The sequence below is a fragment of the Rhinolophus hipposideros genome (genome assembly GCF_964194185.1).
Source record: "Rhinolophus hipposideros genome assembly, chromosome: 11".
Lineage (NCBI taxonomy): Eukaryota > Metazoa > Chordata > Mammalia > Chiroptera > Rhinolophidae > Rhinolophus > Rhinolophus hipposideros.
In genome coordinates, this window is record NC_138057.1 from 50875837 (window position 1) to 50896173 (window position 20337).

At 40.6% G+C, this 20337-nt stretch overlaps 1 protein-coding gene across 7 annotated transcripts in view; it reads left to right on the forward strand.

Moving 5' to 3' along the window:
* UBAP1 (ubiquitin associated protein 1) overlaps positions 1-20337 on the forward strand; it is a 53668-nt gene that overhangs the window by 31630 nt on the left and 1701 nt on the right. For 2 of the 7 annotated variants that reach the window (XM_081066125.1, XM_081066124.1), the window contains 4 exons: positions 7648-7772; positions 12656-13588; positions 19380-19562; positions 20201-20302. In XM_081066125.1, the coding sequence (XP_080922251.1) occupies positions 7648-7772; positions 12656-13588; positions 19380-19562; positions 20201-20302 (1343 nt within the window). Of the gene's footprint in view, positions 1-7438; positions 7773-12655; positions 13589-19379; positions 19563-20200; positions 20303-20337 lie in introns of those variants that run through there. The other 5 variants (XM_081066129.1, XM_081066128.1, XM_081066127.1 and 2 more) reach the window with 3 other exon arrangements.

Here is a 20337-nt window from a genome sequence, read left to right on the forward strand (position 1 = left end):
AGGAATTGACTAATGAGGTGTTGTTGCAACTGGAACAGGAACACACAGCTGAAGAAGAGGCAAGAGAATGGGAAACTGCAGGAGAAGAAAAAGAAGGCCCCCGTCCCCAAGAAAATTCTCAGTGAAGGGTTTAGCAGAGGCTTTTGCAGACTTCCACAAGCTCCTTAAAAAGTTTGAAAACATGGACTCCAGCACCGAAAGGTTTTCATTAAGAGGAATGTTTATGGTGCATTATCTGCTTACAAGCAAATCTGTGATGAAAAAGAAACCAATAAAGCAAACCACCATGGACATATTCTGAAAAGAGTGACACCTCCTTAAGAAGAGCCCGTGGCAGATTCTTCAGGAGGTGTTGCACAAAGAGGCATTGTTATCATGGGAGATGCCAGTGGGGTGTGTGTGATTGCCCCGGAAGGCCCAGCGGGACAAGTTGTGGAGGTGGAAGACTGACATTGCTGCTCCTGACCCCGTGCAGGCCTAGGCTAATGTGTGTGTTTGGGTCTTGGGTTTTAACAAACAAAAGTAAAAAGTAAAAAAGAAAATAATTTAAAAATAGAAAAAAGCTTATAGAATAAGGATATAAATAAAATATTTTTATATAGCTGGTTTAAGCTAAATGTTATAAGAGAGTTGAAAAGTTAAAAAAGTTTATAAAGCTAAAATTACAGTAAGCTAAGGTCAATTTATTAAAGAAAGAAAATATTTTAAATGTAGTGTAGCCTAAGTGTACAGTGTCGACTTTGTAAGTCGTCAGTAGTGAACAGTGATGTCCTCGGCCTTCACATTCACTCATCCCTCACTCACTGACTCACCCAGAGCAACGGCCGGTCCCGCAAGCTCCATTCATGCTAAGTGCACTATACAGGTGTACCATTTTCTATCTTTTATACCATATTTTTATTGTACCTTTTCTGTTTAGGTATGTTTAGATAGACAAATACTTACTATTATGTTACAGTTTCCTACAGTGTTCAGTACAGTAACATGCGGTACAGGTTTGTAGCCTAGGAGCAACAGGCTGTACCATACAGCCTGGCTGTGGAGTGGTTTATGGCATCTGTGATACTCATACAGTGATGAAATCACCTAGTGATTTCATGCGCATCTCAGAATGTATCCCTATCTTTAAGCAACCCATGACTGTATTCAAATGCTAGTAACAGAGGCAGATCTGAATTTTGCTTCTGCATCTCTTTTTTCAGGGGAAAAGAGAAGACAGAGCCAAGGATAGAGGAAAGGCTTAGGGACAGAAAATAGCAAAAATTAAAAATTTAAACTTAATTTTATTTCAGAAGAAAAGCTTCCTTTTTTGATTGGAGTGAAAATAAGTTGGACCCCAGGTTATGTGTTCCAGTTAAACAACTTAGAGAGAAGGTTGTAATTCTGAAGTTATCTGATCAATAAAGACTTAAGAACTTCCTGTATCTCCTTACATTCCTACCAAAATTTTATTGTTTAAATGAAACGTTCTACCTGAGTAAAATTTGAGAAAAAGATTTTCTTTCTTTGGCTTCTTCTGCTTTAGTTTGCTGAGTTCCTACTTGAGTTTCAGTGGCTTTTATTAGGTTTTTAGAGTCAAGAATCTTATTTTTAGATATCTTGTAGTTTAAGTGATAGAAATTAAAGGAAACAGTTGGAGAATGTTTAATAGGCAATCTTATAGGCATCTGAGTTCCCCCTGGCCTTACAAGGCTGAAATTAGAAAGCCAGAAACCCTAGGCTTACTTAGTATAGTACTTCCCCTCTCTCTCTGAAAGCTAAATAAATAGCCTTTTCTCACTGCTTTTCTCTGCAGATGTGCTCCATTTTTATTCTTCTGATGCATGGATTTGCTGTCTTGGCCTGCTTGTGTAGGTAGAGTGCACGGGGCCAAAAATGGCCACCCCAGTTATGGTGCTTCTTGATCTTTCAGCATAAGTGGCTAGCATCATATAGCTAGAGTTTTTGTATCTTTTGGTCAGGGGAGTATCTGATTTGCATAGCCTAGCTTATGAGCCTGTGGATTGGTTCCCCCTAAATTAGATATTCTCTGAGTGGTCCATTGGGAGTTAGTGGGTGTATATGTGTGTGTAAGTCTTCTAGGGCATTTGGGATTTGGACAAGGAGGTAACAACTGCTCTCGTGACTGGATATGAAAATGCTTTTTTTCTATTTAAATATTTGGGCTGACTAGATCTTGTGCTGTGCTACCTTATGACTCATTTGATTTACCCTCAAGTTTATTCTTTCCAACTGAGGTTGAACTTCTTCCACTGTCACTAATAACCATATATGCCTAAATAACATAATGAGAGATATAAACAGTAATTTCTCAGAGATGTTTGAAAATATTGTCCTTATATTATGTAAATTGCAAACTCTTGACTTAGTTTAAATCAGGTCTTTCTTGGATCCTGGTGCTTTAAAATGTCAATCCTCTTTAATTTTTAACTCATTTTTTCACTCGTTTCATCTGAGGAAAAAGTTATTTTCCAAAAGTGATTTTTAAAGGACTTAAAAAAATATTTCACAAATAAATACTCTTAATATCTGGAAACATCTTGAGATTCTAATTTAAGAAAACATGTCTCTATAATTGGACTTAATAATAGGTAAACTCCCTTCTTTGATAGGCCAACCTGTCCTATTTATGATCGTTTGGCTATCTTCTGAAGAGGTTTATTTTGTCCTTGGTTTAATTTTGACTAAGATACTGAAATACTTTTTATGCTGAGTGATAGAAAAAGGCATTTTATATTATAGAAAAGGTTTCAAACATTGGTCTGTTAAAATGCTTTACAGTGTAGAGAAGTTGGCCATCATTTAATCATTGCTCTCCTCTATGTAACATGGCGTTCCTCTACTTTCAAGATTTTCTCTTTTTTTATCTTTTCAACATTTTGACTGTGATATGCTTTGGTGTGATTTTCTATGTATTTATCCTGCTCCGAGTTAGGTAAACATCTTGGATCTGTGGGTTGATTTTTTTTTTTTTAAATCACTTTTAGAAAATTTTCAGCCTTTACCTCTTATCACATTTCTTCTGCTCCATTGTCTCTTATCTTTTTGAAACTCCAATCACATATGCATTAGATTATTTGATAATGTTCCAGAGATCTCTTAAGGCTCTGTTCCATTTCTTTCCGCTTTTTTTCTCTGTATTTCAATTCAGTTAATTTCTTTTTACCTAACTTCAAGTTCTCGGATTCTTTCCTCTGCTGAGCATTGTCTTCTGATTAGCACATGGCCTGGCTTACGAACTATCAAAATTTTCTTCTGATACTGCATTTTTCATTTCTAGCATTTCCAGTTGTCTCTATATGTCCATCTTTGTTGAAATTCCCCATCTGCTCACACATGTTCACCTTTTCCATTAGATCCTTTAACATTTTTATTATAGTCATTTTGAAGCTCTCTAATCCAGTATCTTGGCCGTTCCTGGATTTGGGTCAGATGACTGGTTCATCTCTTAATGGATCACATTTTCTTCTTTGTGATCGAATGCCAAACATTGTATATTAAAAAGCTCATTTTGTGGGTTACTTGGCTTGTTTTTGTAATTAGGGTCTGAGTAACGTTTTCTTCATATTTATTAGCACATCTCTATGCAATATTGTGTGTATTTGTGTGTGTGTGTCTGTCTGATCTGTCTGTGTATCTGTCTAATCGATCTTGCAAGTGTTATCCAATTTAGGCTTTAAGGTAGTGATACCCAATCATGGAATTACAATTTTTCACTTAACTTTAAGTTTGATATAGCCTTTTCCAAAGACTTCAGTTTGAATCCTTAACTAGAATTAACAATAAAACCTGAATTAAGCATAATACATTTGCTACCTTCTATTAGGAATTTCTCCCCCGTATGGAATTGTACCTTCCACCCCGCACCCCCCAGAAAAACAGGCAGGTCACAAGATCATAAGCACATTAGCAGTTTAGAAAGAAAGAAAACAGAACGCAGCCTTCCCAGAATGTATCCTGAGTCATTCCACAGGCAGCCCAGGCTCTTCCACCACCTAGCACGGCTTAATGCAAAGCGATGTGCAGAACCTGGCTTCAGGAACGGCCACCAGCCAGTCAGCAGAGATACTCCTTCTAAACTGAATAGAGGAAGATGGGCTCAGACATTTAAGAAAGATTTTCAGTAATAAAGACTGAAACCAAAATGTATTTGGGGTGAGCCAGGAAATTGTTAGCCACAATGCTAACAATTTGATTGAGTTTTTAATTGAATCTATTTTAAAAATAAAATGTATTGTGAAACAAGAGGAATTGATGTGTTTATCAGATATTCTGATGTGTTGGATGAAAATGAATAGTTCCTAAGGCATAGTTGGTTATATTTGCAAATATTCTTTGTAATCCTCACAGCATCATGATTAATTATACTGGTGGTAGTATTTGTCCATTATTCAAAAGGTTGTTTTTTTGTTGCCATTTCTTTAAATGCTTTTTTGCTCTTTATCCTTACCCCTCCTCCCAGTAATCACACAACTGCTCAATACCTGTTACCAAAGTTTAAAGGATTTAGGGAAGGTTAGGGGATGTGCTAAGTCACCTGGGCATTGGCTTTGTTCGTGAAATGAAACTGCTTTTTAAAGCAGATACCTGTGACTGGTGCTAATGTAGGGAAACAGCAGTTGTTTTAAAGGTGGTCTACTTGATCTTGTCTGTCCCTAAGCCAGGGCCTAGTTCCATTTATAGAATATTAAAGTCGTCACAGTGTGTCCAAAACGGTCATAGATTCCTAATTGAAAGGTAGGCAAGGAAACTGAACACCTTTCTTGAAAGATATACCCATTTGGCTCAGATAGCTTATGTATAGTACTTTTTTATGGATAGTTTTCCTCTCAATTCCCCACTACCGATCTATAATAGAATTGTAATTTAAGAAAATTTTATTAGTATTAATGTGGATAGCTTTTCTTATATGTGTATATCATATATCCTTATGTTACTATGGATAGGATTTTTTGTAGTATGTGTGTAACGTATAACCTACTTTGAATGTATACTTAAAATTTCCTTAAAAGTCTTATTTTGTGATTTTTTAAAAACTTGAATGTATTCTTTCCAGTGCTTCTTAGAAAGTGCTAATTTCAGCTTTGTTTCCAGTTAATCAGGGTACTAGCCAAAGCTGGAATCTAACTTTTAGTAACACGTCAGCACCTGTTTTCATGGAAGACAGATAAGAATTCTTTAACCTTTGAAAGAGCTTGGGGTGGCCGGATGGCTCAATTGGTTAGAGCCCGATCTCTTAACAAGAAGGTTGCCGGTTCAATTCCCACATGGGATGGTGGGCTGCGCCCCTGCAACTAAAGATTGAAAACGGCGACTGGACTTGGAGCTGAGCTGTGCCCTCCACAACTAGATTGAAGGACAATGACTTGGAGCTGTTGGACCCTGGAGAAACACACACTGTTCCCCAATAAAATTTATTTAAAAAATAAAATAAAATTGGAAACAGCTTTGCTTCTAATTTCTGTAACATAAAGCATTTTATAAGTGGCAGAAGGTTTTAGTGTTATAATCAACACTTAGTTTTGTTGGCAAGCTGTGATGGTATCTGATAAGTTTTTTGTTTTTGGCACCTGGTACATTTTTGTGACTTTGTCCAGAATCTTAGAAATGTGCTTGTATCTTGCATAAGTACTCTGTTAAAACATTTTCATGACCTGCCTTGCCATTTTAGGTAGATAATTTTGAATTTTAATAAATATTAATTAAATGTGAATTAGTGTGGGGGTTAGAGTTAAATACAAAAGAAGTGTAAGACCACATCTTCTTTATTTGTTCTTTACTTACTGAGCACATCTCGTCTGCCAGACATTATGCTGAGCTTGGGGGAATATAAATATGAAACATTTATCCCTTATTAAGGAATACTGGAATTCTCGCCCAGTCTCTAGGGAAGAGTATAAGGAAACAAACTATTAACAATACAGAGTGGTAAGACCTGAGGTGGTAATTTGTGAACTAGGTGTCCTGAGAGTGAGAACGGAGTTGTTCTCAAAGGACTAGAAATTATTAATCAAGTAAATAAGAATGGGAACGTGACAGGCATTGCCAGTTAGTCATACAAAGATATGACTAACTTGGAAATTTTCCTGCTGTTAATAATTATGGTTATGCCCCCCAAAATTATTAAATTGTACACAGTTACGGATTTAATTTGATAGCTGATTGAGAAATACTTAAAATGTTTTGAAGTTACATGGAAAAGAGAAACCCCCTGACCCCAAGGGTAGGAATAGGGGCCTTCTTCCTTAGGGAGGGTTTCCAGTACATCAGAGCAAGATCTGCTTCAGTATTGGGAATGATGACAAGGTTACAAGTATATGTTGACCTTGGTCAGTCTTTATAGAGTTTTTAGAAGGGAAAGAAGTCATCTTCATGGTAGAGGTATAAAATTGTCTTTTATTGTGTCCATGAGCACTCAAGAAAATACACTAATAGGAGGCCCAGAAGTAAGCCTTATTTTAGTAGCTGCTAATATTCAAAAAGGAAGTTAATTTTATCAACTATGTTTCATTGTCTGTGATGGTTCTGCCAATGAGTGAGCCCAAACCTGGTCCAGAAGAGAAACCATGGTTCCGTTTGGAGTGTATAGTTAGTGAGAGTCATATACAGGAGCCACTCTTATTTTGTCTGACCCTGTAAATCAGTGATGATGTCGCAGTCTTTCTGTATTATTCAGCTGTGATAGGCAGAGAACCTTTAGGGAATTAAAGCAGTTCAGTTTTGTCTCCTGATAATCCTATTCTGATTGCCATGGTGTTGTTTGGTTTTCCTTTTTTTTGTAAGTGTTGTGCTTCTTAAATATTTCCACGTCTGCTCCAGAATGTAGTCTTAAAAACAAAAATCTAGAGTAATTCTTTGTATTAATTAAAAACTGATTCTTACTAAAGTAGAGAAATCCTTAATCAAGGCGGTTCTTTTGTGGAGTCTGTCATCAATGCAGCAGTATTACTAAATGCCTAATATGTGCCAGGGAATGCTGTAGGTTTTGAGACTACATCAGTCTCAAACGAGACTACATCAGAATAAAATAGACTTAAATACTTGCCTGCAAGGAGCTTTCATTCCATTGGGCATGACAGACAATAACTTATAAGTGAATTATGTAATATGTTAGAAGGTAACAAGTGCCATGGGAGTATTGAGGTAAGGTTGGGGTAGTAATTTTAAATAGGGTGGTCAAGGTAAGCCTCACTGAGAAAGTGACATTTGAGCAAAGACTTGAAGGAGGTCAAGGTGAATATTTGAGGGAAGAACATTCCAGATAGAGGGAGCAACCAGTGCAGAATTTTTGATGTGGGTTTGACCCAGTTATCATCGAGGAACAGAGGATCACTGACTAAGTGCAGTGAGCCAGGAGGTGACTCTTAGGAGTTGAGGGCAGAGAGCTTGTGAGCACTGGGGAGGCCTTTTAGGCCACTGTACTTTGGCTTTTACACTAAGTATAATTGAAAATAAAACCCTAATGAGATTAAGTAGGATTTCCTCCTTAGAGAGCTAGGATCAGGAGAAGGTAAGCAGTCAGAGTGGGAACTCTGTAACTTCTAGTCTTAGGATAGCATAAATTAATGTTGTATCCTAGACATAAGCGTATAGCAAAGCAAATAATAAAGTTTTTGCTGATATTTTCTACTTTATTTTTGATTGTAGGGACTTTCAGTTACCTTGATGATGTCCCATTTAAGATAGGAGACAAATTCAAAACACCAGCTAAAGTTGGTCTACCTATTGGCTTCTCCTTGCCTGATTGTTTGCAGGTTGTCAGAGAAGTACAGGTAAGTGGTGATTTTTAGTTAAAGTTTAGTGCATTTAAAAATTTAAAGGTAAGAATTTGATGTATAGTGAAATAGAAAAAACACAGTCTCATAGCTCTTATTTGTATTTCTTATAGCTCCTGTTATTACATTGTCATACACACATATATGTTTATATATCTATTACAAATCTTGTGTAATCTTTAGATTGTATATTCCTGGGATTCTGTGCCTTGTCAGAAACAAATCCCTATTGCCCATCTGACTTGCTTATTTACCTTTTTCTTTTCTCTGTTAATATCCAAGTTACATTTGCCATCTAGTTCATCCTTACCTTATTTTCACCTCAGCTATTGCAGTAGGCTCTTTAATTGACCCCTTTGATTATAGCATTTTCTTTCTATTTTCATGTTGTTTCTAGAATAACATTCCTAAATTAGTTTTAAATTTTCACATCCCTGTTAAAAACCTTAGTGATTCACCAGTCTTCGTTGAATCAAGTCTAGACATAGGTTGTAGTAAAATGCCTTAGCTCATCTCCTCCATGCTCCCTCTAAATCCAGTTACTAGCAATTTGTTGAACATACAGTGTATATTACCTGTCTGTACTTATGCTTTTTCTCATGAGCTGTTATCTCCACTTGGCATCTTTTTCTTTCTCACTATACTAAAAGCTGTTATTCTTCTGGACTGTGCTGAAATGCCATCTCCTCAAAAGCTTTCTCAACCCTCTCATCTTTAAAGCTCAGTTATGTGTAAATGTATATATAGAATTACTTCTTGAAAGCAGCAGATAGCCCTGTGTTGTGTGACTTCTTCCTTCAGTACGCATTTATTGAATGCTTGCTTTTGAGCGGTGTTCTGGTAGGCTGATGATAGCGATAAATGCCTCAATCGCTGTCCTCAAGGAGCTTACAGTTTAGAGAAGTAGTCACATGGAAAAACAGAAAGTACACTACTCACTCAAACACTTCTTGTGACTTAAGAATTTTTATAAATATACTTTCTGGCAAAGTTGTTTTGTTTCTGGGGGATTCATTAAGGCATCACCATGTTACTCTAAAAAGTAGTCTTTGTTATATCTTCCAATCTGTATGCAGTGAGTAATTAATCATAGTGGGAACATTTCAGTTACATTTTTTAAAACAACAGCTTTATTGAGTTATAATTCACATACTATAAGATTCACCCTTTTAAGGTATGCAGATAGGTTATTTTTAGTATATTCAGAGCTGTATGACCATCATTACTATGTAATTCCAGAATATTTTCATCATCCCAAAAAGAAATCTCATCGAGACTATTAGCAATCACTCTCCATTTTCCCCTCTTCTGAGCCTCTGGCAAACACTAAATCTACTTGCTGTCTCTATAAATTTGCCATGTCATATGAATGGAACAGATTATGACTGGCTTTCACTTAGCATGTTTTCAAGGGTTTATCTATGTTGTATAAATGAAGTGTTAGTACTTCTTTTTTATGGCTGAATGATATTCCATTCTATTGATAATACCAAATTTTGTTTATCCATTCATCAGTTGACGGGCATTTTGGAAGTTTCTACTTTTTGACTATTACGAATAATTCTGCTATGAATATTTGTATACAGGTTTTTGTGTGGATATGTGCTTTCAGTTTTCTTGGGTATAACCTAGGAGTGAAATTGCTGGGTCATATGGTAACTATGTTTAACCTTTTGAGGAATTGACAGACTGTTTCCCAAAGAGGCTGCATCTTGTAATACCACCTATACTGCATGAGGGTTCCAGTTTCTCCAGAACCAACTCTTGTTATTGTCTGTCTTTTTGGGTATATACATTCTTGTGGGGTGCAGTCACCTCTTATTGTGGTTTTGATGTACAATTCCTTAATTACTAATGATGTTGAGGATCTTACATATTTTTTAATACTGAATTGATTTAATACTTCTTTTGTGTGTGGAGACTTTATTGGGCCAGATAAAGATTTCCCTTATAAAATTTTACCTTGTTTTGTTTGCCTGGTGACTTTTTTATTGGCAACAACAAATATTCAATCAACACCTCTCTGTGTGCAGGATACTGTTAGCAATATGATTAAAAACACCTCCATCTTCTTTCGGTAGTTCTCATATTAGTCATCACTTCATTAATCCATTCAGAAAACTTGTTTTGAACGCTGGCAATTTTCTGTTTATTTGATCAGTGCCCACTATACTCAGTAATAAAAGGGGAGATCGAGGCTCCGAGCTGTAGTCCTGTGCGGGCCGCTTGAAATGTTTTAGTTCTCTAGTTGCAGATTAGCCTTAAACTTTGCCTCGGGTCTCCACAGGGAGTTGGACTGTGTACGGATACTGGATTCCTCCCTATCCAGAGAAGAGTCAGACCTAGAGACATGGACAGCTAGCTTGAAGCTTCCTATAACTTCATCATGTTTGCCCTTGCATAATAGTACTAACTTGATTTTTCAGCTGAAAATTCATAAAAGTGAGCCAATAAAAAAAGAAAACATAACCCTTGCAACCCAGGCTCCAGAAAGCTTTCACTGAATGTGGTGGTTGGTAATAGCCGCAGTAGTGGGCAGGTGGCCCTTAGTGTCATGGTGTAGAGTGGATTCTGGGGTCATTCATTCGTGGGCTAGAATTACCATGTAATAGTTTTGTAATCTTGTACAGATTGTTTACACTCTCCAAGTCTCCATTTCTTCATCTGTAAAATGGAGATAATTAGCTTTTAAGGTTGTTATAAGATTAAATAAAATAGTGCATTTATAATGCTCACCCTGGTTCTTGGTACTTCATAAATGTTTTCGCTGTTATTCATCACTGTACACTCAAACCACATTTTTTCACTGTAATGTTTCTGCTATTTTTCCTCTTTTTTTCTGTGTTGTAACTATTCTACATTACTTTGGTAATTAATAGACAAAAGCTCAGTAAAGGTTTTATTAAAAAGGAAAGAAATTTCCAATTGTTTTTGGAAGTAAAACTTCAGAGACCTATGTTTACAGGCAGCAGGAAGTTGGTACAGCCTCAGTTTTTGGTGGAGGAAACCAGTTGCAAAATTGGATTTCCTCCACAGTTAGAAATAGCAGCCCAAGTGCTGTTTCCTCACTGCGCTGTTGGTGGTAGAAAGGAAGCACAGTGACCTCCCAGGTGTCTTTCTAGGGCGCAGCAACTGGCTCAGGGGTGAAATAAACTTGACATGTGCATTTCCAGGCTTCTCTTGTGTTTGAAGCCAAGAGGCTTGGGGATGACCAGAGCTACTTCTTTATCCCCTAGTGTTTGTTTATTTATTTTTTATTTGTTGATCTTTTTCAGTTACAGGTGACACTCAGTATTATTTTATATTTATATAGTTTCAGGTGTACAGCATAGTGGTTGGACGTTTATATAATTTATGTAGTGATTCTCCCCAATTAGTCTAGTACATCTGGCACTATATATACATAATTCTTGCAACATTATTGACTATATTCTCTATGCTTTACTTTACATTCCCATGACTGTTTTGTAACTACCAATTTGTATTTCTTAATCCCTTCACCTTTTTCACCTAACCCCCCAACCCCCTCCCCTCTGGCAACCATCAGTTTGTTCCGAGGTACTTTATTATGTTTCTTCTACTCTGAAACTCTTGCAGGTTAGGCTTATTTTCTCTCCTTTTCCTCTCTTTTTTACTCTTAATGTGTCTCCAACCTTGAAGGTACACATAGACATTGTTTAGCTTTGGTGTTTTCGGGTGAGCGCCAAAGGTTATAAGGTTATGTTTTCTCCTATCCCTAGTTGAATTTTATTTTATATGATGGGTGTATTTATTTTCAAGTGTGCAGATGAAATTTTTGTAATTGAGCTATGCTTTAAAGTACTGTTAAAGAACCATGAAGTAAATCTTTGTGCAATTTGCACTGTAAAATCTTAATTTGAATATGTCCATATTTTTTAATAAGCAGTTTTCCTGCATTTAGAGTATAATCTGTTCATTATAAATTGATAGTGGTTTAATCATAGACTTTACATTCAGACTGCCAGGGTTCAAATCCAGGCTTTACCACTTGCCAGCTTTTATTACCTTGGGCATAATAGTCCTTGTAAAATGAGGATAACAGCAATGCCTACTTTAAAGGGTTGTTGAGATAAACTAGAAACTTAATATATAAACTGCGCTTAGAATCATGTGTGCAAGTGCTCCTTAAATGTTAGGGGCTGTTACTATTGAGCACAGGATCCCCTAGTGCATTGTGCTAGGTAACAGAGACTTTACGAGGGCCTACAGCCCAGTTTGCTGTCCACGAGAGGCTTTGATATTGTTGAAGTGTTTAGAGGAAGATTCAAGCTACATGTGGTCACATGTGCTTGGTACCGTGTTTCCCCGGAAATCAGACCTAGCCGGACCATCAGCTCTAATGCGTCTTTTGGAGTAAAAACTAATATAAGACCCGAACTTTTGCTCCAAAAGACGCATTAGAGCTGATGGTCCGGCTAGGTCTCATTTTGGGGAAACACGGTATCAAGTGATAGAGGCAGATGCTTTGTAAGAGTTCAGAGGAAGGAACAGGCTTCATAGGAAAGCTTCATAGAGGAGGTGTCTGAGCTCTGACCCACCAAAGAAGAATTCTGGGAAGGGAAATGGTCTGAGGGGAGAGAAGCAAGGGAACTAGCAAGGAATGTAGGATTAGAGGTTGGGGGGAGTCCTTTCTGGTTAATTTCTGGAACTAATCTGGGAGCACAGTTTGATTAAACCCTGTAAGATTAGGAAGCCTTATTTTTCCTGAGTGGGGATCATCCAGTACACCTTAACTGCTGCCTTGCCCAGTTCTCTTACTTGAGTGCTGAGTGGGGAAGTGAATTAAGTGGCAGAACTGCTCGCTGGGGAGGGGCAGCCACCCGGGTTCTCATCTCCTTTCTCGGATAATATCTTTGCAGTATGACTTCTCCTTGGAAAAGAAAACCATTGAGTGGGCTGAAGATATTAAGAAAATCCAAGAAGCCCAGCGGGAAGCAGAGAGCAAGGCTGAGAGAGCAGAAACTGAGGTGAATTCTAAGAGTGGCCCGGAGGGGGACAGCAGCCTGAGCTTCTGCAGGCCTCACAGTCCCGCCGCAATGCCACCGCCCATTAACCCCATCATGGCCAGCTTACAGCACAACAGTATCCTCACCCCCACCCGGGTCAGCAGCAGCGCCACCGCACAGAAAGTTCTCAGCCCTCCTCACACAAAGGCAGATTTCAATCCTGCTGACTTTGAGTGTGAAGAAGACCCATTTGATAATCTGGAGTTAAAAACTATTGATGAGAAGGAAGAGCTGAGAAACATTCTGGTAGGAACCACTGGACCCATTATGGCTCAGTTATTGGACAGTAACTTGCCTAGAGGCGGCTCTGGGTCTGTGTTACAGGATGAAGAGGTCCTGGCGTCCCTGGAGCGGGCAACACTAGATTTCAAGCCTCTTCACAAACCCAATGGCTTTATAACCTTACCACAGTTGGGCAACTGTGAAAAGATGTCGCTGTCTTCCAAAGTGTCCCTTCCCCCCATCCCTGCAGTAAGCAATATCAAATCCCTGTCCTTCCCCAAACTGGACTCTGATGACAGCCATCAGAAGACAGCCAGGCTGGCAAGCACTTTCCATAGCACATCCTGCCTCCGCAATGGCACGTTCCGGAATTCCCTAAAGCCTTCCACCCAAAGCAGTGCCAGTGAGCTCAATGGGCATAATACTCTTGGGCTTTCAGCTTTGAACTTGGACAGTGGCACAGAGGTGCCAACCCTGACCCCTTCTGATATGATCTCCCAGATGCCTTCCCTCTCTGTCTTGTCTGTATGCACAGAAGAATCACCTCCAAGTACAGGTCCCACGGTAAGTCTTTTAAATCCCCTAAATTAAAGCTCCAAAGATTTCTGAATTTTGCCTAGCAGTTGCTGCCTTCATACTATTTTTTTTCAAGATTCGGGGCAAAATGTGACATGGCCAAATTGACCTTGCTTATATAAATATATATCGTTCTAGTTATTTTCCTGAGAGTAAGGATTATTAGCTCTGCACCTACCCTGGTGAATGTGGGCTTGTTTTTCCCTGCATCTTTTGGTCTTTTCTTTTGAAAAGATAATGTAGGTCCTATGAATGGTGTTTTCCTGCAGTTTCTTTTCAGCACTGCATGTCTTGTGTTTGCATTTTTAAAAGGCTTTCTTTCTTTTTACTCTTTTAACTTTTTCCTGTAAACTTTCTTCACTTTTTTTAAAGGTTGCTTGGTACTCCTCATTATAGCTTCTCTGTCTCCCTCTCTCCCATCTCATCCTGCCCTGAAGTTTGGTTCTTGTGTGTACCATGTCAGCTAATCTGGGGTTATGTTTCTTCAGATTGGGTGGTGCCTTAGTAACTGGGAGATAATTAGTATTGGAAATCCAAGCAAAAGGAAGAAATTTGTTTGCAGTTCCACCCGCCCCCACTAAGAATTATGCAGTTTTCTCCAAAGGGAAGGAGATGGGAAGATGGCAATTCAGATGTAGTATTGAAGTATGGGTTGATACAAAAGTTGCAGTTTATGTCATCGTGAAGAAAATCTGCTTTTGTCACACACAAAAAAGTTGCATATGCAGTGAGGTTACTTTGTCACAGAGTGTATGGGAAGCTTAGCTCTTGATGTGGTTGTTTCAGCAGCACAGAACAATACACCGTTCCAGTCTAGGATAGAGATCATAGAAGTCCAAGGACCTTTTGCTACACAGGCCACAGATTTTTTCCCCCACAGATTTTTTTTTTTTAAAATGACAGCAGCATATCAAAGACAGTATTTAGAGCCAGAAAGGAGCTTGATTGTATTGGTGGGATACCTATCAGAGACCGTAACAAGCCTGCTGTTTATTAGTTGGTAGAAAGATGAAGCTTGGCTTGTTGACAGCGAGTGTAAAGTCCCAGCAATAGCATTCTTGGTAAATGACTGTCTCTGTGTTGGTGCTTCCATTGTCAGAGAGCTCACTGCTGCTGGTAAACTTCGTGGCCGTGGCGGATAGCTGGATAGACGACATAATACTCTCGTGTTACCTCCTAGGAATGGGCTTCATCCTGATTCCTCCTGGTTCATTGTTGGGCTGTGGCCAGCAGCATGGGCCGCCTCATGACTCATTGCATGCTTTAGAAATTGAAAGCACTCTGCGAAAAGCACTCTGGCTTCTCAGCCAGCACACCCTCCCCTAAACCCCTTTAAAGTTAGAATAACATATAGATGGACTAATGGCAGAGGTCTTTCTCTAACCAGAACACTCATCAGTCTTTAACACACCTGATTGTGGCTTTCTTTTGGATCCATCCATTTCAGGGTGGGAAGGGGCCTGTTTCTTGTGGCTTGGGGACTTGCTGCTTTAAAGGGGCAGATCGAAACGGAGCTGGAGTTTGGTGTTCTAAGGAAGGCATTGCCATTACGCCTTAACCCGAGAGAGCAAGGCCTGGTTTCCATCCTGGCCCTCTCTCTCTCTCTGTGAGTCGTTGAAGCCCGCAGTGAGAACCTTTCCCAGTGACAGCAGCTTCTCTCTCCAGGGTAGGTAGTGGCTTGAGGCGGGGGTGGGAGGCTGGTCAACTGGGCTGGATACACCCTTCACTTAGGAACTCCCAGGGAAGTATTCCTGGAATTTGGTTCTCGATGGCTATTTTAGGTCTCATTTTTCAGATTTTGAGTTAATGTTTTACTGTTTATATAAACGAATCTTAGAAGTTGAGAAATCCATGGATGGATCATCGTGAGAGGAACAGCTTTGCAGTGTGCCCTATTCAGAACCTGCCTGACCGAGCCCTCATCAGTGCCTCTTTCCACTGTCCCCCAGCCAGTCAGGGGCCTTGCTTTGCTCATGGGTTAGGCTCAGTCTGCCACTGGGTTCTTTCTCCAGGTGTCGATATAACACATTCCTTACTTTTTTTTTTTTAATTGGGGAATATTGTTTTTCTAGGACCCATCAGCTCAATGTCAAGTCGTCGTTTTTCAATCTAGTTGTGGGGGAATGGGGACAGGAGCGCAGCTCAGCTCCCCCTCAAGTTGTTTTCAATCTAGTTGTGGAGGGCGCAGCTCACTGACCCATGTGGGAATCGAACCGGCAACCCTGTTGTTAAGAGTTCGCGCTCTAACCAACTGAGCCATCCGGCCGCCCTCCTTACTCTTTCATAGTTAACTTCAGTAAAATATTCCTGCCTTTTCCTTTACACTTCTGAGTTCTTAGTTTACAAATTGTGGCCAGTAAGCATAAGAGTAGTACCGTTTGGTTTTAAATTGTATTTTAAACAATTTTTGACATAATGGAATTTCTTAGCTTTTTAGGTGGTTGAATCTGTTGATCATTTCTGTTACCATTGCTTTGATACTTATAAAATTCTTCTTCATCTCTAGAATTAAAAATGAATTTATTTTTATCCAAGTAATACCATGTTTCCCCAAACATAAGACCTAGCCAGACTATCAGCTCTATTGGAGCAAAAATTAATATAAGACCCAGTATTATATCATATCACATATCATATATCATAGCCGGTCTTTAAGACGGGGTCTTATATTAATTTTTTCTCCAAAAGAAACTTTAGAGCTGATTGTCCGGCTGGGTCTTATTTTCAGAGAAACACGGTACAAGCACATTTTGATGAAATCAAGTAGCATTTAAAAGACTTACATTGAAAAACAGTCGCTCCCTGCCTCATGTCTCTTCAACTCCACTTTTGCTTCGTATTAGTCAGGTACTTTTAACTGGTTAAGCTATTTTTTGCTGGGATTTATCTCTATTTATAAATAAACTGCTTATGTTGCTTTTTCTAAATTTATCAATTTTAGACAGTTTTATGTTTCCTGGTATATAGTAGCTAAGGATTTAACTCCTATAGTAGCCCCTCCTCCACCTTCTCATATCCGCCATCATATTTGTATCACAAATTTTGGGTAAGTTATTGTCCACATTATTATGATCGGGTGAGTCTTTACTGCCAAGTTCAGACAGTACACTGATTCCTTGTGTGTGTGCATCTTTTTGTTTCTGCCCCACTAAATATTTTTGCAGTTTCTTTGTATCTACTTCTGATTTTGTTCAAATGCTCTAAAAGACTTAATGATAATTTTCCCATATTGGTTAACCTCAAATATCCAGAAATGTCTTAATTTTACCATCGTGTGAATAGTACCTTGGCTAGATTTAGATTTCTTAGTTGAAGATCGTTTTCCTTTAAGAATTTTCAAGACATTGCTCCCTTGAAAAGAACAAAACAAAACACACTTTTATTGACGTGTAAGCGCCACTGATTCTAGGATTTCCTAATCCTGTGCCATTCTGAGTCCCCGCCAAACTTTTAGGATCTTTTCTTTATTTCTGGAGATTTGAATTTTACCAGTGATGGGCCTTGTTCATTCTTTGTGTTAGCCCCTCCTGGATCCTTTCAAACTAAGGGTCATTTAAAAATAGGGGATTTGGGGGGAGGAGAGATGTCTTTGATACTTCGTTCTTTTTCTGGAATTCCTATAAGCTGGATGTTGGATCTCGACTGTTCTACTTTGCTCTCCTTTTCTATTTCATCTCTCTTTGTCTTTATGTTTTACTTTCTGGGATAAACCCTTGACTATCTTATAACATTTAAAAAAAATCTTTTAAATAAAAATTTTACTTTATCATATTTTAAATTTCCAAGTGCTTGAACTATTCTCTCTCTTGGTTTGTTATCTCGTGTTGGTGGTTTGGCTTTCTAGTCACATTAAGAGTGAGGCACTAAAATAAAAACAAAAGGGGAGGTGTGTTGGGGAGTGCTTGCTGATCATTAAGCTTCACTGTAGGTTGGTGGTTAGTTGGCTCTGAGGAGAGCTCTGCAAAATGTCAAGATGTGAAGGTCTTGGGTCCTGCTTGAGGGCTAAGGAAGGTTGGGTAAGACTGTACATAATTCCTTTTTTGGTTCCTGCGTCTCACTGCTGTACACCGTGCCTGGTGTCTTTAGTCCTTTTTGGTGTCTGGTTCACATTTTCTAGAAACTAAACCTGCCTCCTGCAGAGGGTGACGGTGGGTGGGAAAAGCATTGCCTGAGGACTTTACTGCTCTGATCCCTGGTTTTGTGCCCTTGCCTTGTCCTGCCAGTACCTTCCAAACACTGAACCTCTCAGGGGTCTTGAGGGGCTGGTAGACTGACTCTCCTCTTACTTATTTTGTTGCTTCTGTCAGTTTCCATGCCTCCAGCAGCATTCCACCTTCTGAAACGTCATTGAACTATGTTGTCCACTGCTGTTCCCTTTTTCTTTGGCCTTACAGGTTAATACAGTTTTCATTGTTTCATTATTTTATTGGGTTTTGGGGAGGGAGGATCAGTGTCAGTTTGCTGTGTTAAATTAAATTTCCCCTTTGAAATCCTAACTGATCTCCATTTATTCAACAACTATTAATCAGGGCTCTGTAAGTGCCCAGCCCAAAGCCAGGCCCCCAGGATTCAGAAATGCACGTGCCATGGTGACTAAGCTCTCGGGGCTCACATTACCACACTCGGATGTGAACAGGAGTGTGGCAGCAGTGCGACCAGAATGCTGTTTGGCGGTTGGTATCCTTGAGCGCAGGGAGAGCCTCCGCGGAGAGACAGTCAGTCATGGGGCCTGCGTGGTGAACAGATTGGTGACCCAGTCCCCGTGCCATTGCGGCTCCTGGAACCTAGTGACGGAGTTCCGACTGGTTACGGGATGCTGTGGGCAGATGCTTAAGCAGGAACGGGGTTTGAGGCCTGTAGTCTTGGCTTTTCCCAGCTGACTTTGAGGAGAGCGCCTGGTTATAGCTAATAGCGTTTTGAACGTGCTTCTAGCTCAGTGGGCTGCCTTGCCTCCTAACTCCCCCACCCCCCTCAAAAAGGGAAATCAAATTCTGTTGAAACATTTTTCCTGGGTTTTGGGAGCTGGGCCAACCTGTGAAACAGCTTTTGACCTTGTTCCCTTGGTAGTCGAGTCCGTTGGCCTGGGAGTGAGCCGCCTTCATGCCTTGGGCCTGAGTCATTATCAGAAGTGATGGGAGGAGTTAATCCTGGGACTCTGTCCACCAGTCCGACCGGGTAAGGCTGGGTGGCAGGGAACAGGCAGCCTGTAGCCAGGGCAGTAGAGGCGGGGCCCTGGTGCCCACATTCCAGTGCTTGAGGGCACAGCCTGGGTGGCTAGTAGTACCGCGGGCCTGGCTGGCCGTGGGTGGGGGCAGCGCTTGCAGCCTCTGCCCGCCCAGTGAGAGGCGAGGACGGAGACACTGTGTGGAGAGGCAGCTCCACAGTTGGGGGTGTTTGACGTGAATGATTCCTTCAGGACTCAGAGCAGTGCAGGAAAGGGATAGCAGAGCTCTGGAGAGAACCGTAGCAGCTGGCGTGGGCTGGAGTCCCACGGGCAGTCTCAGAAGTTCTTCCACTCGAGCCCAGGGGATTTGGGCATGGAAGGGCACGTGGTTTGTGCTCACTCTGCAAGGGCAGAGGACAGGCACATGTCAGCTGGAGTTCCCCTCCCCATCGTCATCCTCTGCAGGATGGCTGGCTTTGTTCCAGGCCGACTGCTTGACTGGGGGTTTGATTAGTGGCAGAAATGTAAGCCCCTGGACTGGGCCACCTCAGTGACATGTCTTCTGGGGCCTGCGTCTTTCTTCTTGTCTTGATCCTCTCGTTTCTCCATCACCAGGTCACAACACCTAATTTCTCAGTGTCACAAGTGCCCAACACTCCCAGCTGTCCCCAGGCCTATTCTGAACTGCAGACGCTGTCCCCCAGTGAGCGGCAGTGTGTGGAGACAGTGGTCAACATGGGCTACTCATATGAGTGTGTCCTGAGAGCTATGAAGAAGAAAGGAGAGAATATTGAGCAGGTGAGCGGCTGCTGGGCAGGAGGCTGGGGGGTCAGCCAGCAGAGGTGCCGGGCCTGAGCTGGGTAGTGTCCTGTCTACCCTGCGGCCCTCAGACTCACAGCTCCCAATCCACCCGAGTTTGGGGTGCTGGGAGAACTATTGGGGAAACCAGCAGCTTCAGCAGTAGTAGTGCTGCTTTGGGGCTGCTCTGGGACCGACTACCCCCTTCTCTGTCCCTCCGGAGAGGAGGGCACACTAGGGTTGAGGTATGTATGGTCAGATTTCTTCCAGAAATGTTTATCCTTTCATAGCTGCCCAGGGAGTTCCAAAACCTTGGAGTCCTAAACCGTGGGGGCACTGTGACTGGGGCTGTTTCTTAGGAGAATGTCCTGCCCAGGCTGTAGAGTTGCCGTGCTGGGAGATGAGTCAGCTATGACAGGAACTCCTCTGAAAATGGCTGCTCATGTTTAGAAGGGTGTGCCTGTCAAGCAGATAATCACTGAGGTCTTGCTTGTTGGATGCAGTTCAAGGCACAAAATCAAGTCCTGTCCAGAACCTAATAGCCAGGGTGGGGAGATGTCACACTTGTTTTGTGCAAGACTCATGGGAAGCAGACAGGAGTGGTGGCAGTAGGTGCTCAGACCTGTTTCTTTTCTTAGATTCTCGACTATCTCTTTGCACATGGACAACTCTGTGAGAAGGGTTTCGACCCTCTTTTAGTGGAAGAGGCTCTGGAAATGCACCAGTGTTCAGAGGAAAAGGTAGGAACCCTTATGCTTCATGGGAACCCTCTGGA